General features: G+C 29.9%; 2 protein-coding genes across 4 annotated transcripts in view; one reads left to right on the forward strand and one right to left on the reverse strand.

Annotated features, from left to right (window-relative positions):
• The window catches only part of LOC148239084 (uncharacterized), a 47,437-nt gene that overhangs the window by 5,992 nt on the left and 22,682 nt on the right, over positions 1-18,763 (forward strand). The gene's annotated exons all lie outside the window — the stretch shown is intronic.
• LOC148239085 (uncharacterized) overlaps positions 1-18,763 on the reverse strand; it is a 29,491-nt gene that overhangs the window by 5,150 nt on the left and 5,578 nt on the right. For all 3 annotated transcript variants that reach the window (XM_088185233.1, XM_088185217.1, XM_088185225.1), the window contains exons 3-8: positions 5,782-5,882; positions 5,563-5,718; positions 4,033-4,236; positions 3,832-3,961; positions 2,206-2,356; positions 1,941-2,101 (exon numbers count right to left, since the gene is read on the reverse strand). In XM_088185233.1, the coding sequence (XP_088041359.1) occupies positions 1,941-2,101; positions 2,206-2,356; positions 3,832-3,961; positions 4,033-4,236; positions 5,563-5,718; positions 5,782-5,882 (903 nt within the window). The remainder of the gene's footprint in view (positions 1-1,940; positions 2,102-2,205; positions 2,357-3,831; positions 3,962-4,032; positions 4,237-5,562; positions 5,719-5,781; positions 5,883-18,763) is intronic.

Consider the following 18,763-nt stretch of genomic DNA (forward strand, 5'->3'; position numbering starts at 1 on the left):
AAATATTTTTAAAAATATATCATTTCTGTGAAATCATATAGTAATACATTTTCACGAGTAGATATATATTTTTGGCACTTGGATATTTATAAAATAATCCGCAAACCATTAAAAAATCTCAACTAGAGAGTTATCAAAATGAACACCAAAATTCACCGAAAATATCATAAATCTTCAGCGGTCAGCTGAGCATAACCCGTTATTTTTTACTACCTTAAGTGTTTATATTAAAGATATTAAAAAATACCACATTTTTCAACATCATTTTTTTTTTAATTTTGAGCTTGCGTGCCGTATATGGCTCACGGGCCGGAGGTTTCCCCATCCCTGGTTTATATACAAGTCTTGAAACTTAACAGCCGACCTTACTTTATAATAAAATTATTAATTTTAAAATAATATATAACACTGTGATATGTTTTGATTGTGACAGACCCAGATCTAAATGTTTTAGATATTTTTATCCCTTATCAATCGGACCATACATTTCAATGTTACCATAAAACTTGTTTACTACAAAAATTACGAAATGCTTCTTATAATTTTCCAATTGCAATCCTAAAGTAATATTCTCTATATTGTGTTTTTTTATACTATCCAAATTCACATTATATAATTAACACTGAGATGGTAATTAGATTTGAGTCGTGTATGGCATTCTAAATGTGTACATAACACGTTTGCGACAATTAAAAGGTTAACGACAATAGTACCTGCTATTTTTATTATTATTTTTCCTATTCGAGGACAAAAAGCAACAGTGCGTAAATAGAATATAGGTCATGAAATTTTCCTTCATACCTCCATCACTACACGACAAGAGCTTCTCAAACTTGGATCATATTTTTAGAATTTCCCAACACAAGAGCCGACACGTATTATATTATTTGTCTTTAGCACGTCGACGATTGTCTGTCGGATGACCGTAACTAAGTTTACTATTCGCTCGGTTTTTTTGTTCGCTCTGTACAAACCGGTTCGCGTTATGGAGCATTTCTTTTTTTTTCATTCAAAAATTAATTACAATACGCGAGTATAAACGGTTCGTTTTCTCTCCTTTCTATACCGGTGCCGTTTTCAGAAAGACATTCCTAAAAAATAAAAAATAATGTGTTTTTTTGGCTCAGGATATTCACATAAGTGAGCACAAAATTCAGAAGCTGCGTTTACATTGTCGCCAAATCAAGCAAATTGATACACTTGAAGCTATATTCTAAAAAAATAGTGCTCATCCCAATTCTTACCGTTTTTAAAAGACAGTTTTTAATGAGGAAAAATCACAAATAATCACTTTGAAGTTTTAGTAATCTATATTATAAGATTACCTTCTTGTAAATAAATTTTCATGGGAAAATTGATGTGAAGCTTACGCTCATTTTCACGCTATGAAACATTTTCTTAGTATAGATTTTTATGTGAAAAACATTTCAGTACTCCCTTCATCTAAATATATTTTTTAAGGAAAAATCTTCTTAGGCAAAAATCATAAAAAAATCTTCGCTAAGTTGCCCAATGTATTTTTACTTGAAGTGAAGGAATCGTAAAATTTATTGCTACGTGGTTTACGTTAATTGATATTATATTTCTCTCTAGAAATGTATGGATATCGTTTCATTGCCTAATACACTTTCGCATTTTCATCACTAAAACATGCAATTTTAAACATTATGGTAAGATATTATTTTTATATTATATTGTTTTACAAAAACAATCCTAAAAATTTTATATTTCCTCTTTATTTTGAGAACGGATTTTCACACAGCTTTTATATGAAGTTTAGTTATTATTCATAAAGAGTTAATTTTCTCAAAATGCAATACATTTACAATTTCTTAAAATGCAATACAGAAATGAAAATATAGGGTGAACCTGTGTGATTTCTATTTAGTCATTTATAACGTAGGTCGCGTATCAAAAAGTTTGGAACCACTGAGACTCACCTGTATATTGAGTGGTAACTTTGGCGAACACGTGTATTGCCGATTCAGCGTCCACTTGAACGTTATATGTCGTCGAGTTACCCTTGACAGCCAGTCTCCAAACCCCGCTGGACACCGCTTCGATGGTGTGACTCTCCTCGCTCGAAGACTCGTTCATCGTCCTTGGTGGTGGATAAAATGATTACAAACATAAGTCCAATTAGTCCAAGATGGCAGAGTGCCGAGGCGGCAGCTTGTCTGTCTATAAAAGATATGCGGCACTCACACGTTCCAATCCTCCAAATCTGGCAAGTCGGTGTAGATCTTGTCTAGCATCATGACCAGTCTGACGGCCGCCGTTGGCGACAGTGACAGTATTTCTGAACCCTCTGAAAACTTCTCCACCGAAGACTCTTCTAGCAGATTTATCTTGTTGCCTAGACATAACACAACATGATCGTAGATGATTCCGTTGATTATGGATCATTATCTTTGGTGTACACATATGTAATAATATTTGTCATGGGAACAAAATTCGACGATTCGGACGTAGACCTACATTAAATATGATTCATAGATAATGCTTTTCGTGAATTTATTCTATTGTTGTAAGTTGTAATTTGGTTTAAAATACTCTTTTCCTGGTAGGCCATAAAGGTTGAAAGAACACTTTTTAATACTAGAACTATAATGACAATTTTTAAAAAATTCATATTAGTAAAATAAAAAAATCATATGTACAATACATTTTGCTACAAAAATAATATTAATTTATAAAATTAAACTTTTCAACTGTATCTTTGGTTTTTAGATATGGTCGATTATGCAATTAAAATTTTCGACAAAAATAATTTTTAATTACAATTAGCTCTAAAGCACATGATATGGATGTACGTTCGATATACTTATCATTACTCCGATTGATTAATACATATAAAATATATAGAAATGATTTTAATTTCTACAATTTTGTTCAAAATATAAACAGGAGTAATGATAACTATATCGAACGTATATCCGTATCGTGTGCTTTAGAGCTAATAGTAGTTGCGTAACCCAAACTTGCCATCTCTTTCTCAATTATGAATAATGATGAAATAGATAGCTCTCGAAATGCATGTGTTAACACAAATAGGGTATAGTAGATATTATGACCAATTTTCGACAAAAATGTCAGTTCACATGTTCTTGCATTGGGGTTTTATTTATTAACAAAAAATACACGTTGTACTAATAACATATTTAAAATCACATAGTCCTAATTTTTCAAATAAATCAGGCGATTGAATATTTGTAGCAAAAAAATGTTATATAAAAATATATATACGTAAAAAATATAAAATCAACTTTAACAAAAAAAATACAGCAAATGATCATTACCATATGTAAATACCATAATATAAATACTTTTTTGTAACATTTTTTTATACCTGATTTTTGTATATTTTACAAATCAATGGAAAATCAACAAATTATTTTAAAGTATTTTGACAAAGCAAAGTTAATAAGGTTAATATTTTTAACATAAAATTTACGCTTTACAGAAATAAGTAATGGTACAGCTATCTATTTGTCAGAATAGGATAGATATTTTGTAGAATCTACGTATTTGTATTCCATATTTTAGTTCGTTTGATATTAAACTACAATATTTACATACATAAATGCCTGAAAATAAAACCAACAAAACCAAAATAGATAACAAACTGATTCGTTGTTTTGTTCATCTGAATTAAAATTTCTCTATTGAAATATATACATGTATATATTTTATGTATATATTAAATATATATACATAAGCTAATGTATGAATTTTTAAAAATGTAAAAAATAAATGTCTGAAATAATTTATGTATTATGTATGTATGATATAACTTCGAAAATTAACTGAAACTCATTTTTCGCCTATTACCTGATGGTGAATATAGAGAAGCCTTTTCAGGACTGCCGGTAATCGAAACAGTGATCGTCTTCACCGTAGAATCTATAGGCATGTCTACCAACTGACTTCCGTTCAGACTTTTCCTTAAAGCTATCGTATCCTAAAATGAAAATATAATTAAACACTTATGGTTCTCTTAAAGATGATAAACCTAATATGACATGAGCATACTTGCTGATCGAATATTGTTTCACTGTCAGCGGTTTCTTCAGATTCGTCATAATATACGTCCAACGCGCGTTCACCACGAAGGTATTGCACCGGTTCGCTCTCTAGTTCATAACGTCGTTCGCGTAGTTTCACTTGTCCTCCTCCAGATGCGCCAGCAGCACCTCCAATGCACGTTCCTCCCGTTCCTCCGCATATGACATACAACTAAAATTACAAAAAAACATATAGGAATAAGTTATCGCGTTTTACCTTAACTGCTTATTTGGTTTAATCGTTCACATCCCATTTTTAAAGACGTTTCCCAAGATCTTTGTTATATAATAAGTCAGTAACTTTGAGGTTACAGATTCGAGCCCAGGCAACGGTACTCGAATTTTTATATATAAAAATGCGTTATTATTTAAAAAAAAAAACGGCCCAGCTGCTGTGACATCTATTGATTATAAATTATATAGCACATAATAATTAATAATATAGATGTCACCGATTCGCAGACTTTCATTATGTCTGATTGACTTACCAGTTGGTACAAATTTGCCCGTTGTAACGCATTGGGCTTACGTCTCAGGTTACAACGGAAGATTTAATAAAATGTAAAATAAATAATGCTTTGTTATTTAATATCCAAAAAAATATTTAGATTTTTTTATAACTGACTTCTCAGTTATATCGACTTCTTCAACAGATCGTAAACGATTACTATTGTTGAATTTGATCCATTTTAGACGCTCCACTTACAATATTGCAGCGTAAAATTGACTGAGAGAAACATTCATCTCTCAAGTCAAATCTATTCAAATTAAGCAATTGTTCTTATTTTTTTATTGAATGGAGAGGGCAATGGTAATTGTGAACTGATGCCATTAAAGTGAAAAGGTTAATCGCTGGAATTTATGAGATTCAAGATTCTTGTTTTGAAACGCCCAAGTCATTATAATTGCCACAGTCACATATGTGTACAATGTCTTCACAACTAATCGCATTCCATTGCATAGTTCTGCTGGACACAAATTCCTCGGCAGCATAATATTGCTACCAACCTTGAGAATTACATAGTGCTGTGATAAACAACTTCAGGGATTTAGGGAATTAAAAAATTCAAGTACTGTAACTTAAAATGTTTCATATTGCTCGTTTTTAAAGCCATTCCTTTTCGGTGAAATTATTATGTGCTGGAAAACCATTACTGATTCAATACTATATTGTTGTAATTTTTATATTACTTATCTACATAATAATATGTTGTTGTTTTTTAAGTTGCCTTGGCTTCATATTGCTAGAGCGTTCCGTTCGCATTTTTTTAATGAGATAAACAGAAGGACAATCTTTGAGAATTATAGCATTGATTCCCTTGTAATTATTATTGAATTTGCTCCAACAACAAGTCTTGCGACATTGCCTAAATAATAACAAAATTAGTTAAAATATCTCTCACGCGTATTGTATAAATAAAATTGCGCCTTCCTCTCTTACAGATAAGATTTTTTTGATTGAATTTGTATTTACAATAAAAATATATGTTTATATTACTTTGATTCTCTTTGACAACAGCTGTCCAATAAATACACCGTCTTCTTCGCGCGTCATCTCCGGATCGTTCTGACCATTGTTGAAAAGGAAAATGGCACTGTCGTACGGCAGAAGTCTTGATGCTCTCATCAAAGCGTTCAGGGGATTCCCGTTTTCCTGTTGTACCAAAAAAAATATTGTACATCTCAATGAATACACATATATTTAGGCATAACTTACCTGAGACGGTTTCAGGCCATTCAGCGCCTTCTTGAAGGCTTTCACTTCGAATTCCAACTGTTGGGGCTTGGTGGCTTTGTGGTGCGACATCCACGTGATACCTGACACAAAAATGTATATAAATTAATCGCGATGCTCTAAACCAGTTACATACAACAATTAATATTTGTCCATGAATCTATAACAGCACCTGTTAATACTTTAAAAGAACTTTCGCTTTCACTGATACTGTGAAAACACTTCGATTTTGGTAGTACATATACTTTTATTGTTTTTGATTTTATATTATATTTTTGATGTTTCTAATGATTTTTTTTGTATTGTTCACAGGTGAGTTTTTCATTGTTCTTCAAAATTTAGATTAAGGTAATAATTGCGTTTTTATTAAATTAATTATGTATTATGTACGCTAAAGCGTTCGCGTTTCGTTCACCGATGTGATAATATTTTCACGTGTGCTTTTATAACCGGTTTTCTAGTATTTAATCAATATTAATATATATATAAAAAATACAACTACTATATAAATTCAACATATACACTGTTTCTATAATATTGTGCAATAAATGTCAGAGTTATGACAAAAAAATACAAATTAAACGGAAATACTACTTTCCCTGATATTCAAATAAATAACCAAATCAGATTCAATAGAACAGGGTCACTATGATTAATTAATTGAAAGTAAATAAATAGGACAATGCGCTATATCAGCGGTATAAGTCATTGCTTATTTATTAAGAAGTCCAGGGTTCAAATCCCACATGAGATCAGAAATTTATATAGTATCTAGAACAGTTTTTTATCGCTCAGATAAATAATAAGTAATATTCCAATAGTACATAGGTTGCCAATCTACGCAGATTTTCATTTTTAACTGGCGGGTATTTATTATTTAAAAACAAAATTTTGTGATATTATACTCACACATTTAATCTGACTTAGGAAATTGTATTATGAAATATTTAGATGTTTTGCTTATAAACTGCCATTTTACTTTACAAAGTGTGTCAGAGCTTGTAAGGTAGCGCATTACAAAAATTGTGAATTTTTCATTCATTAGCATTTAATGTCGGAATAGCGTAGTTCGTAAGGTCCAGACTGGTATCTCAGAAGTCGTGGGTTCGATCCACGAACAGACTTGAATTTTCATTTATGAAAAAACGATATTAATAAAAACCGACCCCAGCTGCAAAGTGACATATGTATAGTGATTATAAATTATACTACATATAATAATTTATAATTAATTATAAAGATGACTATGATTCTCAGATTTTTATTCTAGTAGTTAATACTTCAATTAAATTAAATTTTGGATAAATTTATATTTTATTTTAATACAATATTGAAGTTTTTATATGGTTTACTAATATGAGAAGTACCAAATATAATATTTTTTAATATGTAATTAAATTAGACACGCAGCGTTGATTAGAACATAAAACTATATATTTTCAATTAGGTCGTGAAGCCCCAAATTATAGGCAATTTTATTCTACGTAGCTCATTTATTAGACAATTTTTTTAAATCATTGAAAAAGTGCTGCTATATCTAACAAAAACCTCTAGGCCAAATTAGCCACGCGGCTTATTTTTTCTTTTATTTAATTGAATGGTAGTGTAAAATTTAGTTTATAAAATAGTATATTTATTTATTCATATACTGTAAATTTTCTTTGAAACATGACAGACGTTAGCCTTATGCGTTACAACGGGTTAAATATAATCAGCACTACAAGTAGTGAGACATACGACTAAAGTCAGTCTATAAATTAGTGACATAATATATGTCCGCACGATTTAGTTCGATTTTATTTTAATTATTCTACGGTAAGATTACGCAAATGTAGGAAAACATAATTTGTGATGATATATCTTTGTAACAAATATATAATACTTATTAATTCTGATCTCTCAATAACGATTGAAATTTAAAAACATTAGTGTTTATATAGAATAATAATCTTAATACGCTATTTTTTGGTGTAGAAGGCAACGGAAACCGCTATATATGTATATATTCATAAATCATATATCTTGGAGCTTTGATCATCATCCTCAGATAATGAGAAAAATAGTTTTAAAGAAGAAGAGCCGCATGCGGCTCACGAGCCGTTATTTTGCCGACCACTAATGTCGCATTAGGGGACTATATTATATAATGACCCAATACAAATTTAACGGATCACTGAAAGATGATCTAAATTCAAAATGAATCTATTTTTTACACCAAAATCATTACTATGCTTTATTTCAGACTTAATTTGCTTGCCATCTGATGAATTTTAAATAATATATTAATAATAAACTCTTATTTAATAACTCTTTTTTGATTATAGAGGTCTGTTAATTATGCCTCTTGCAAAAATTGTAGTCTATTGCAGTATATAGTATAAACCAATAAACATTTCATTTGTCAGAGCAATTAACGTTTCCGTTTATGCAACCGTGTCTATGGTTCGAAAGTCAGCTGCTAATATCGGGTTCGCGTTTTGTCCACTTTTTTCGCAATTCCTCCCAAAATGCGGGTCATCAAAAAAAAAAGTCACGGCCCCGCACAGTGCCTGCATATGCCGAGCCGTCATATTTGCTCATCTTAAATATACAACATACACGATATGTGTTACATCACATCAAATGTCAATTGACGAAGCCGCGAGATTAGCATCGTTAAAAATATTGTTACTTCTACGAGAACCTTAAAAACTTTTCTATGGAAAAACGCTTTTGTGTATTCTGCGGCGCAATCCGTTAACATGTTGTAAGATGGACAGGCACCTTTGATTATTTCAGCACTATATCATACAATTTTTGCTTCAGCTTTTATAAATATAATATAAAGAAAATGTCTGTAATTTGAATTAAAAAAGCGAGTTGTAATTTACCAAACGTAATATAAAGTACAATAAATAAATTGCTGTTGACGCAATGTGATCAGTGTAATTACTCTTGAACTTGATTTGCTGATAGTGTTGTTAATAAAAACAGTATTGAGTGCATTCAAGCATTAAATGTTAATATAATTTAGTATTTTGTTATTATTATTAAAGTTATAGTTGAATCTAGTCATTGAGAAGCGGCCAGGGTCGCGCTTAGGATTGTCAAACCAAGCAAAAACGTTTTTGAAAAAGCGTTACATTGCGGTCTAAATATTTTATTGAATGTGTATAAAAAATGTTCTAAAGGCCATTAAGCTTTTAACTATTACGACATTACTAATTCGTGCTCTTTGATTTTTATCACCTCATGCAAACGATGTTTTCTGCCACCTATTGTTTCTAAGGGACTTAATGTCAAATATGTAACTCATCATCGGCCATTGTGTTTATTACTGATTTATACATGTACATATCTTCCTTATGTTAACTGCTGATTCACAATGTAAAATATTTCTGTATGTATTTATACTATTTTATAAAATAATTACCCTTTACCATCCTACGTCAAGCGTTTTAAATTTTACTCAGTTGTTCTATGGGACCATGAAGAAAATGTAATCATCCTAGCTCACCCCCTCTGGATACCTTATACTCTCGTACCATCAAGGTGAAAACATAATAGGCGATTCCTTAACTTAGAAAAGTACATAAGAAAAGTGTGTAAAAATATTTTCTGTCTATGTACCTTAACCTTTAGAAGTCTAAAGGCATGTATCGCATGCCCAAAATATATATGTTTATTTTTTTAAGCCATTTTAAATGCCTTAATGATAACATTTCCAGTATTTTATTTCAATAGTTACTCAGAGATACTTCTATTACGATAAAAACACGGTAAAAAGATTTAGTAATTACTAATTATTTTACCTGGAATTGCTAAATTACTAAAATTCGTCGTAAAATCTGTTAATCTAACGATGGATTTTGGAAGCAATTCCTTGACCAGTCTGTACCAGCCGCTCAAAACCTAAACCTATAAATTGTTATCCACGGTTCTCAATTTAAAAAGTTTTGTTTTTACATATTCTTTAAATAAATTAAATTACTGTTTTTAATTCAACTCAATATTTAGAAAGTATATTTTTAGAGCATTAATGTTTTGAGCAGTTAATGTTGACGAATCAATTATATATTTATTATTTTATGTCCTATTATAGGTCTATAACGTCGCAAGGATAATTTACGCTGAACATCCAACTTAAGTTTCCAAACTTTTAAAAAAAAAAAACATTTGTATGTTTCATTAATTATGAAAAATAATATCAATTAAATGGTCGCCTCTGGACCTTTTGCAGCAGCCGATTCTTTCTATGTAATTTTTGCTGACTTTTTGTACATTTCTGGCGGTATCTCGGCTATAACTTGGTGGATGTTGGGTTTAGGTGCTCCAAAGGCGTTAAATCGCATGATATTGACTGTCAGTTGCCCCCTTTTGAATTTGGCCGTCTAAATATTAAATAAACGACCACTGATTGGCCGCTGATTATAAACCAAAAATTCTCGAGTAATTAAATATTTTTTTTTAATATGTCATTTCAGTGAAATTATATCGGAATACATTTTCACTATATAGAATATATATTTTCACTAGTGAAAATATAATTTGTCTGGCAGGTGCAAGTTATATTATATGATTTCAACTTTTCCATACGTAGTAATATATTTATTTATTCACATGCAATGTATAAATGTTATAGTGAATGTGTATTTTTCAGTGAAGTTATATTTTCACTAGTAAAGTTCAAATACATTTTCACTAGTAAATATATATTTCTACTAGTGAAAATATAATTTAACTGATAGGTGATAGTGAAATTATATAGTGTTGCTGAAATGCCTATGAAACTATATTTGACAGTTGCGAAACGTCGATTTTTTCTCGATCGTCGATTCTCAGATATTGTTATAAAAATTCTTAACATGAATGTTAAATAATCGCTTTCATTAGATTAGGTTTGGGTTTGAACAGCAAATGGTCAAAATTCGATTTAGATGTTCTCCATTCGATTCTCAGTAGTAATATTATTATAAAAAGTCAGTAGTCATATTATTATAGAGCGTTCCCACTGCAACGCTGCAGACACGGTTTTATTGGTTTTGACGTGAATTTTTGACTTCTGAGAAGATGTTTAAAAACGTAATTTAAAATCATATCTTCATATGGAAGATTGCTTTGAGAAATATCATACGATGGACAAATATTGTAATGTACACACATAAATATATTTGGTGTTTTATATACATATAAAAGTAATAAATAAAAAAACAACAATAAATTCCGTGCAATTAAAAATATGTTTAGAACCATTGGTGTTGTGTGAGTTACAATAGTGAGCAACGAACATTAGCTTTTGGGTGTTTTTTCTTGTAGTGGTCCCAACATGGTATACCCTAAATTATTGAAATATAAATAACAGGTAAGAAGCCTGATTTTTGTGATTTAATAAACTGAACCGCAGTGGATTCAATAAGCAAGTAGTTTTTGTCCGGTAAAAGTTGATGTAATAATGTCGGAATAGCGTAATCCGTAAGTTTCAGACTGGTAACCCAGAGGACATGGGTTCGAGTCCCGGCAGTAATTTTTATTTATAAAAAAGCGCTAATAATAAAAACCTGCCTTGTAGGTATTCATTATATCTGATTGTAACGCATTGGGCTTACGTCTGTCAGGTTACAACGGAAGATTTTCGTTAACACTTAATCTTGAATATGTATATAGATAATTAAAAATAGGTGTGAATTAATTGCGCTTTAATTTAAATAGTTTCCACTATAAATTTGATACTTTGCACTATAATAATCAATTTACATCTGTATTAAATTTAAATTTACATCATAAAGTTGCGATACATACATTTTCTGTTCAAACCAAAACCTAACCTAAACGAATTAATCAAACTCCAAAAAATACTATTTTTATAGTATTAAATTTATAGTACTATAAAAATGAAACTATTTAAACTAAAGTGAAACTATTTATTTCCCATTAAAAATGAACGATTTAATATTATATAATTAATTATAATTTAATTAAACTCTTAATATTTATAAATACTACTAAATATGATATATTATATAAATACCGTTGTACACATGTAATAGATTAATTTATGCTAAGTTGACAATCAGGTTAATTAATTTAAATTTTTGTTAGGTACTCTACATAAATTTGCATTTTGAACTAATATACAGGTCTACTAATGTAGTAATAATGTCTCTGATATAAGTATGAGTATTTTTTTTAGATTTAACTGATGACCTAGTTTAAAGTATGATTTAATTTTCACCAATAGGTAGTACCTCTAATAAAATATGATTTCTTCCATTACGTGCATAAATACTGATTTGTTATGAAATACAATTAATATAATTAATGTTTATCGTATAATTTAATGCAATCAATTAAATATATATTATAATTATTATTATCATATAGTGGCATAATATTATTCATGAACACTAGTGTTCATTATCAAGAATGAATATTATTGCATAAATACGAATATCAATTTCTTTGTGATCGATTTGAATAAACTGCGTCAATATATGGGTAGTATATTATGTAAGAAGTATTGAAAAATATACGTTGTATGGCAAAGACATTGAAACTAATAACATATAAAAAAATGTTCATTGGCTCGTTCTGAGAAAGTGCTTAAAAGTATATTTTGCGGTTTTGGAAAAACCGTCGTACAATTTAACTCTGAATCGTCTGTATCTTAGATCTTCTAACGATGTTGCGAATACCAGTTAATCCAGTTCTTCGCTTCCGAAACGACCGTGTGACATTCGTCAAAATGAGACTGCGTTCAGAAAACTCGTGTTGCCCTTTCGCCATGACCAAAGTCGATATGTTGTGCCAAGCCTATCCATTGCTTGTCGATGCTCATCTCTTTGGAGTATATTTAAAAAAATCTTCTTATGCAATTCTGCTTGAGCAAACAGCCGACGGGCCTGTTTTTTCGTCACAGTATTAGGAAGTCGTTCTTTGATCTTTAACCCGCCGTTGGTCGCACGGCGGCGCAGCGCTCACCCTATCAGTTTTTTTGATGCCGTTTTTTTTGTATGAAACATGTTAACTTGCGGGTCCCTCTACTTTTCAAGAATTATGTTTTCTTCAATATTGCATGCTCAAACATGTGTTTACTAATTCGATATACATTTGGTTTTGCGTATTAGTTGTGTTATATCAAGGATCGAGAGAGAACGTTATTTACGCGGGTTAGATTCGGGCTGGAAATTTTATTTTTTGTTATTTTTTTTTATTATTATTTACTTTTTTGTTGTTATTATTATGTTTTTAATTTATTTTATTTAACTCTTTTGATACATAGTATAAAAAAACTATTTTGAAAATTTTTTCGATCCCTTAGATAATATAAACAAATTTATCGCAAAGTTTGCAAATAAAAATATAGACGTATTTAGGAGAGAAACCTGACACTGCGATAATTCATCACCCAGAACCAAGTGAATAGAATCGTCCAAAATGTAATTTTTGCCCTAGGAAAAAAATCTTAAAATCACCATCAAATGCCACATGTGCAAAGCCAATATGCAAAGAACATTCATCGGAACTATGTCCAGATTGCATAACTAAGTATTCAAATAATCAAAATTAAAAATAATATATATTTTTTCATGTTATTTTTAAAGTTTTAAACATATATCAAAAAAAATTATATTTTACTTTAAAAATATTTATTATTTTATTTTTCTTCTTTCGTTATGTAAATAAAAGTTTTAAAGAATTTATTTATTGTATATATAAACCACTAAAATAAACCAAAAATAAAAAAAAATAATAAATATTCGATATTTAAACTTAAAAACATAAAGAACTGAGAGGCGGCTATTCGCTCAGGCGCGACCAACGGCGTATGCAATACTCGCGCGACCAACGGCGGGTTAAGAAGGCGTTCAGAGAGTTAACGCACCTTTTCAATGAGACGATACACCTGTCTAATGGTCGAATGTTGGTGAAGGTCGCGACGATGAGGATGACTAGAACGTGCGTGGAATCTTCTGACCGGTCCAAGGACACCGAACACATTCACATCCTAGTGTGTTATTTTTTGTCCTTCTGCCCGAAACTTTTGTGGTTTAACTTTTGTATTATATTTTTCTTGTATGCAAAGTATGTGTTTGATTTCCACTTTTTTTCATTGTTTATTTAATCGGAATGTCGTGTTGCAACAGATGTTCGCTATATAAGCACCTATTGGTGCTGATCACATTTCGCCAATGAAGAATGTGAAATCTAATTAATTAAATAATTAACGTTTTTAGTTAATAAATATTGATGATCATTAATTTCTGGATTTGGTTTCATTAATCGTTCATTATTTAAATGGTAGAAACGTGCTTCGTGAAATAAAGGATGCTATGAACGTGATTTAATTTATTCCAGCTCAACCCTCGCAGTACATATATATAATGATATTAATTTACAGCTTTTGAGTATTTGGTTTTATTATTTATCAGTGACATGATTTACTTTTGACAATTAAATTCTCCAATTGACAAAACCGACTTTAAAATAGGGGGTAGAATTCGTATTCATGTGCATATTCATTTGCTCTGATAGGGACAGGGGTTGACGGATATTGAATTGGACTGATTTAATTAAAGCAGAAATTTGTCCAAAATAATTGCAAATCCTATGCTGAATCACAGTAAATATCATAGAGAAGAAAACTATCTACGTCTTGTGTGTCTATAATATGCCATAAGGGTTGAATGTATGCTTCAAAATAATGCATCACTATTTTCGTTAAGGCTGTGTATATAAAAGGAAGTGTTTTTTTTTTATTAAGAAAGGTCGTTTTCCCACTGTGTCGTTTCCAAATTTCACGGACAAACCCAAACTTGTCCAGAATTCAAACTCTCTTTAACGAGATACCAAATTTGCATTACAATACCGCGCGTAACTTACTGATAAACCGCACAAACACCTGTTATTTTTACTGAATTAATCTAGTGTATGAGTGCTTGTAATAAGAGGCATATCATGTGGTACATTGTTTCGCAGGAAAATTGGACGTTCACTTCTGCTTTGTTTAGACTTCGTGTTAGGTCATGACAATTTGATCGAAAAGATCACTATTTTGTTCGCCCACGATAATTTTCAACACGTGTTTATTTTTTTTATTTCTGACCAATGGATGGAATGTAAACAACTTTAGAGAATCACTGAGAAGATGTAATACATAGTAAACCTGTATAATAAACGTAAACATCGTTTAGATTCTAACTACTGTTTTAGATTATATCGTCAAATTGAGGTATCACGATTAGTAATGGACCACTTACAGTGTTGTAAAACAGATTTGAATCAAATATATATAGTACAAATGTACTTTTCTTTAATTTACAATTGATGTTATATAATGATGCAGAAGTTAGGAATATTAAAGGCGAACTCAACAATTTAATTAATTAAATTTTTAATTTTGGCTAATTTTCCATATACTACATCCACAGTCTTTTGAAGTTTTTAGATAAATGTAAATTCTGGAATTTATTTTAATTTTTTCCGATTTATGACACCAAATTTTTAGTTAATTCAGACACTACAGTTAAATCATTTTGTAATGTATTATTTCAATTGTAGATTAAATCATATAAACATTTTTTAAATTGAAAAGATCTGATTACATTCACATATTTTTCTCCTCCTGCAGTAATTTTAGATAAAACTTGAACTCTGTTTATAGAAAAAAACTAGAAATTACGGTTTCTTAATGTTTTTTTATTTTTCGAAAAATGAGAATTCTCGGAAAATTTTAATAAATAAAATATATATGTAATATATAGTATATGATTATAATAATAAAGTATATTGTTGTAAATATCTTTATATTAATGATGGACGCGTATAATCGAAGGAACAGAACGAATCAATCTACTTCGATTGATTACAGATGAATTTTGGGCTCTCGTATTTATACCCAAATAGAGAATCTTGTCAATAACAATTGTTGCTACTTTATCTTTTTTTATATTTTGAACAAGATAAAAATAAAAAAACCTCTATGGATTATCCCAAAAACTATATTTATTCCAAAAACTGATTTTATAGCGTAATTCTGAAAAGCCCTCATACATTTTTGCAATCTGCAGTCTCTTCTTATCTGATTAGTAATGGAGTTCTTAAATTACCAAAGCATTAGAGCAGTTAAAAAATTCGTAAACATTTCTTGCCATTTAAATACTTCTTTTATTAAAAGCTTCCAAGAAAGTATACATATTTTCAAACATCTAACACGGACCCACCCTTTTTTATGCAACGATATAAAAAATACAACGATTGTAAAACGTTTAAAAATATTCGTACATATTTAATTTGGTACTTGTTAGTTCAAATTTGACAGTTGCGAAACGTTGTTATTTGGAATGGAAATGAATGAAAATATTTTATTTTCAGAAAATTTGACAGTTGCGAAACATCCATCTGCTGTTCAAACCCAAACCTAATCTAAACGAATACAATAACGGCATAATAGTTCATTTGTTTAGGTTAGGTTTGGGTTTGAACAGCACGAGAAACGCAGTGGGGAGTAACAACATCTATTCAAAGCTTCCAAAAAAGCATACATGTTTTTAAACACCTGGCACAAACTCACCCTTTTTTGATTCGATTTTTTCATAGTTAACACATTCTTGCCATACATGAAGTTTCATTTGCTAGAACATTGAAAAAAATGATAAAACTTTCTAGTCTTCAACTAATAATTAGAAAAAGATGAGACCCATACTAAATGCTTTTCAGTTATAAGTTCGATGTTTATAAATCCAACTGTAAGGTTCCACTGACAACAAATAAATTATGACATATCTACATGCAATAGGCAAAAAGGCGTAAATCATAAATAAAATACTATGACGGTTTACGATCGAGTTTATGAATCAGTGGTACTTTGTACACAATCATTTTTAATAGCAGTTAGGATGATTCAAGGTAACACAGAATAAATTGTTTTTAAGCATAAATATGTTTGTACACACACATATACTAGTGCTTTTCTTCGTTTTTTATTTATGCTAAATATTATTTCGATGATCTGGTTAATGATACAAACAATTCTTACGCAACTCACATGACCGATTTTCACTCAACCTTTTTAATATGTCTTCATTATAATTGCAAATATTTTTTCTTAGCATTTAGGCCATCGTGGCACATAGGTGGTAAGCTTGATGGTAAAATTTTATATAAAAATAATAAAAATATAAAATATCTACAGCCAAAACTAGATTTTTCCGGAGCTTCTAAAATATCGAGTTAATAGCACACGTGATCGTCCAGTCGGATGTTTATGCTTTACTCTTTTATTGGTGTAATAAATATATTGAAGCAAGGACGCTGCGTTTGTGTCGCGACGAGGTCAGGATAGGATAGGTCAAACTTCAGCCAGGTCAAGTCACTAACCGCGTGTGCACTGACCGTTATGCGCCTAGGTTTTTGAACTCTATTTTTTGTGTTAAGGTAATATAATATAATATGATGGTATGAGTATTTATTTAACCGATTGCGTCAAAGCCCGCGCATTCGCTTGTTTTTTAAAATGTGGTATATTATAGCTATATGGTCGAGTTTATTAGGTCAGCCGTAAATTATGTGTTACTTTAAGAAACATTGTTTATTTTATAGGTAATGTTGGTTATCCGTTGAGTTTTCAACGGGCATTATGCTATTTTAATATTGTAATTCAATTTTGAAAGATGGCAATTTGATTCGGAACTGTAGAGCGTTGATTCATAAACGATACATCCTGGTTTTGTTGTGTAAACTAGTTAACGAGGGGCCGTTGAACCGTTAGATAATTACAGTTTTAATAAATACATAATAATTAATTAACGATTCATATTAAATATTGTGTTTATACTGATGTATTCGTGAAAGTTAGTGATTTAATGCTATTATTTATAGTTTTAATATATTCATTCATGTTTAGATACATTAGTGACACTGTATATATAAAATGGAAAAATAGAACCCCAAGATTAAAAAAAAGAAGGCGAAGCAATGTTTGTCTAAATTATTTTATACACTACCATTTCCGCTAAAGATATGTTAGGAATGTGTTGAAGCTAGCCGCGAATGAAATAATATATATATATTTGAATGGTTTTAAAGTTGGCTAAATTTATTTATGTAGATGTCTACATATGTAAATACAAAATTAATAAAATAATTTAATTTTATATTGATAGTTGCTAGATCTACATTCAATAGCATATTATATATCATGAATAATGCACATTAATGTATTATGTATCATGAATAAATTGTATTTTGCATGTGTAATACATAAAAATAACTTTCGATTAATTTATACGATTTTTATGTAATATCGATGTCGATCATCTTTATGATTATATATTTTTATCATTTTTACTGTACATGTAGTTAAAAATACAACGAATTTAAAGAAGCGGCGCTTCCATCGCTTCTATTTACGCAACACTATTGTAATGCATTGTTGCATATTTTATTATTTATTCAATATTGATAATTAAAATTATCATTGAAAGAAAATGATGCAAGGCGATGCAAAAAACATTTTAAGATATTATCGTCGTTGATAAACTAAGATAAGCTCAAGATAGCATATGGTAGTTTTAATCTTCAATTTAAAAGCAAAAATGTTTTTGCTAATCAATTTATTAATCTAAGCATCATGATTATTTTCATATAAGTTAATTAAGCTTATAAATTATATTTTAAGAAAAATAGAATGTTTCATAACCTTGTCCAAACAAAAGCATTATCATAACTATAAAAACCTAGACGGTGATTGGTGTATTTGTATTTAATTTATAATATTATGGTTCAAATAATCGGTTTCTTAACGATGGTCACATTCGTTTGATCGACATTTCCGCAAATACATTCCCGTCATGGTCATGGACTATCATATGTTTTTATTGATCAGATTGAGGTCAAATTGTATTAAAAGAATTGTTTTGAACTATTTTTCAATAATTTACTTAACCAGTAAAAACTTGTATGTTTAGCTTAAGCTATACGTAAACAT

Source organism: Plectrocnemia conspersa, unplaced genomic scaffold (assembly GCF_051122295.1).
Source record: "Plectrocnemia conspersa isolate PC_06_02 unplaced genomic scaffold, ASM5112229v1 ptg000001l, whole genome shotgun sequence".
NCBI classification, from domain to species: domain Eukaryota; kingdom Metazoa; phylum Arthropoda; class Insecta; order Trichoptera; family Polycentropodidae; genus Plectrocnemia; species Plectrocnemia conspersa.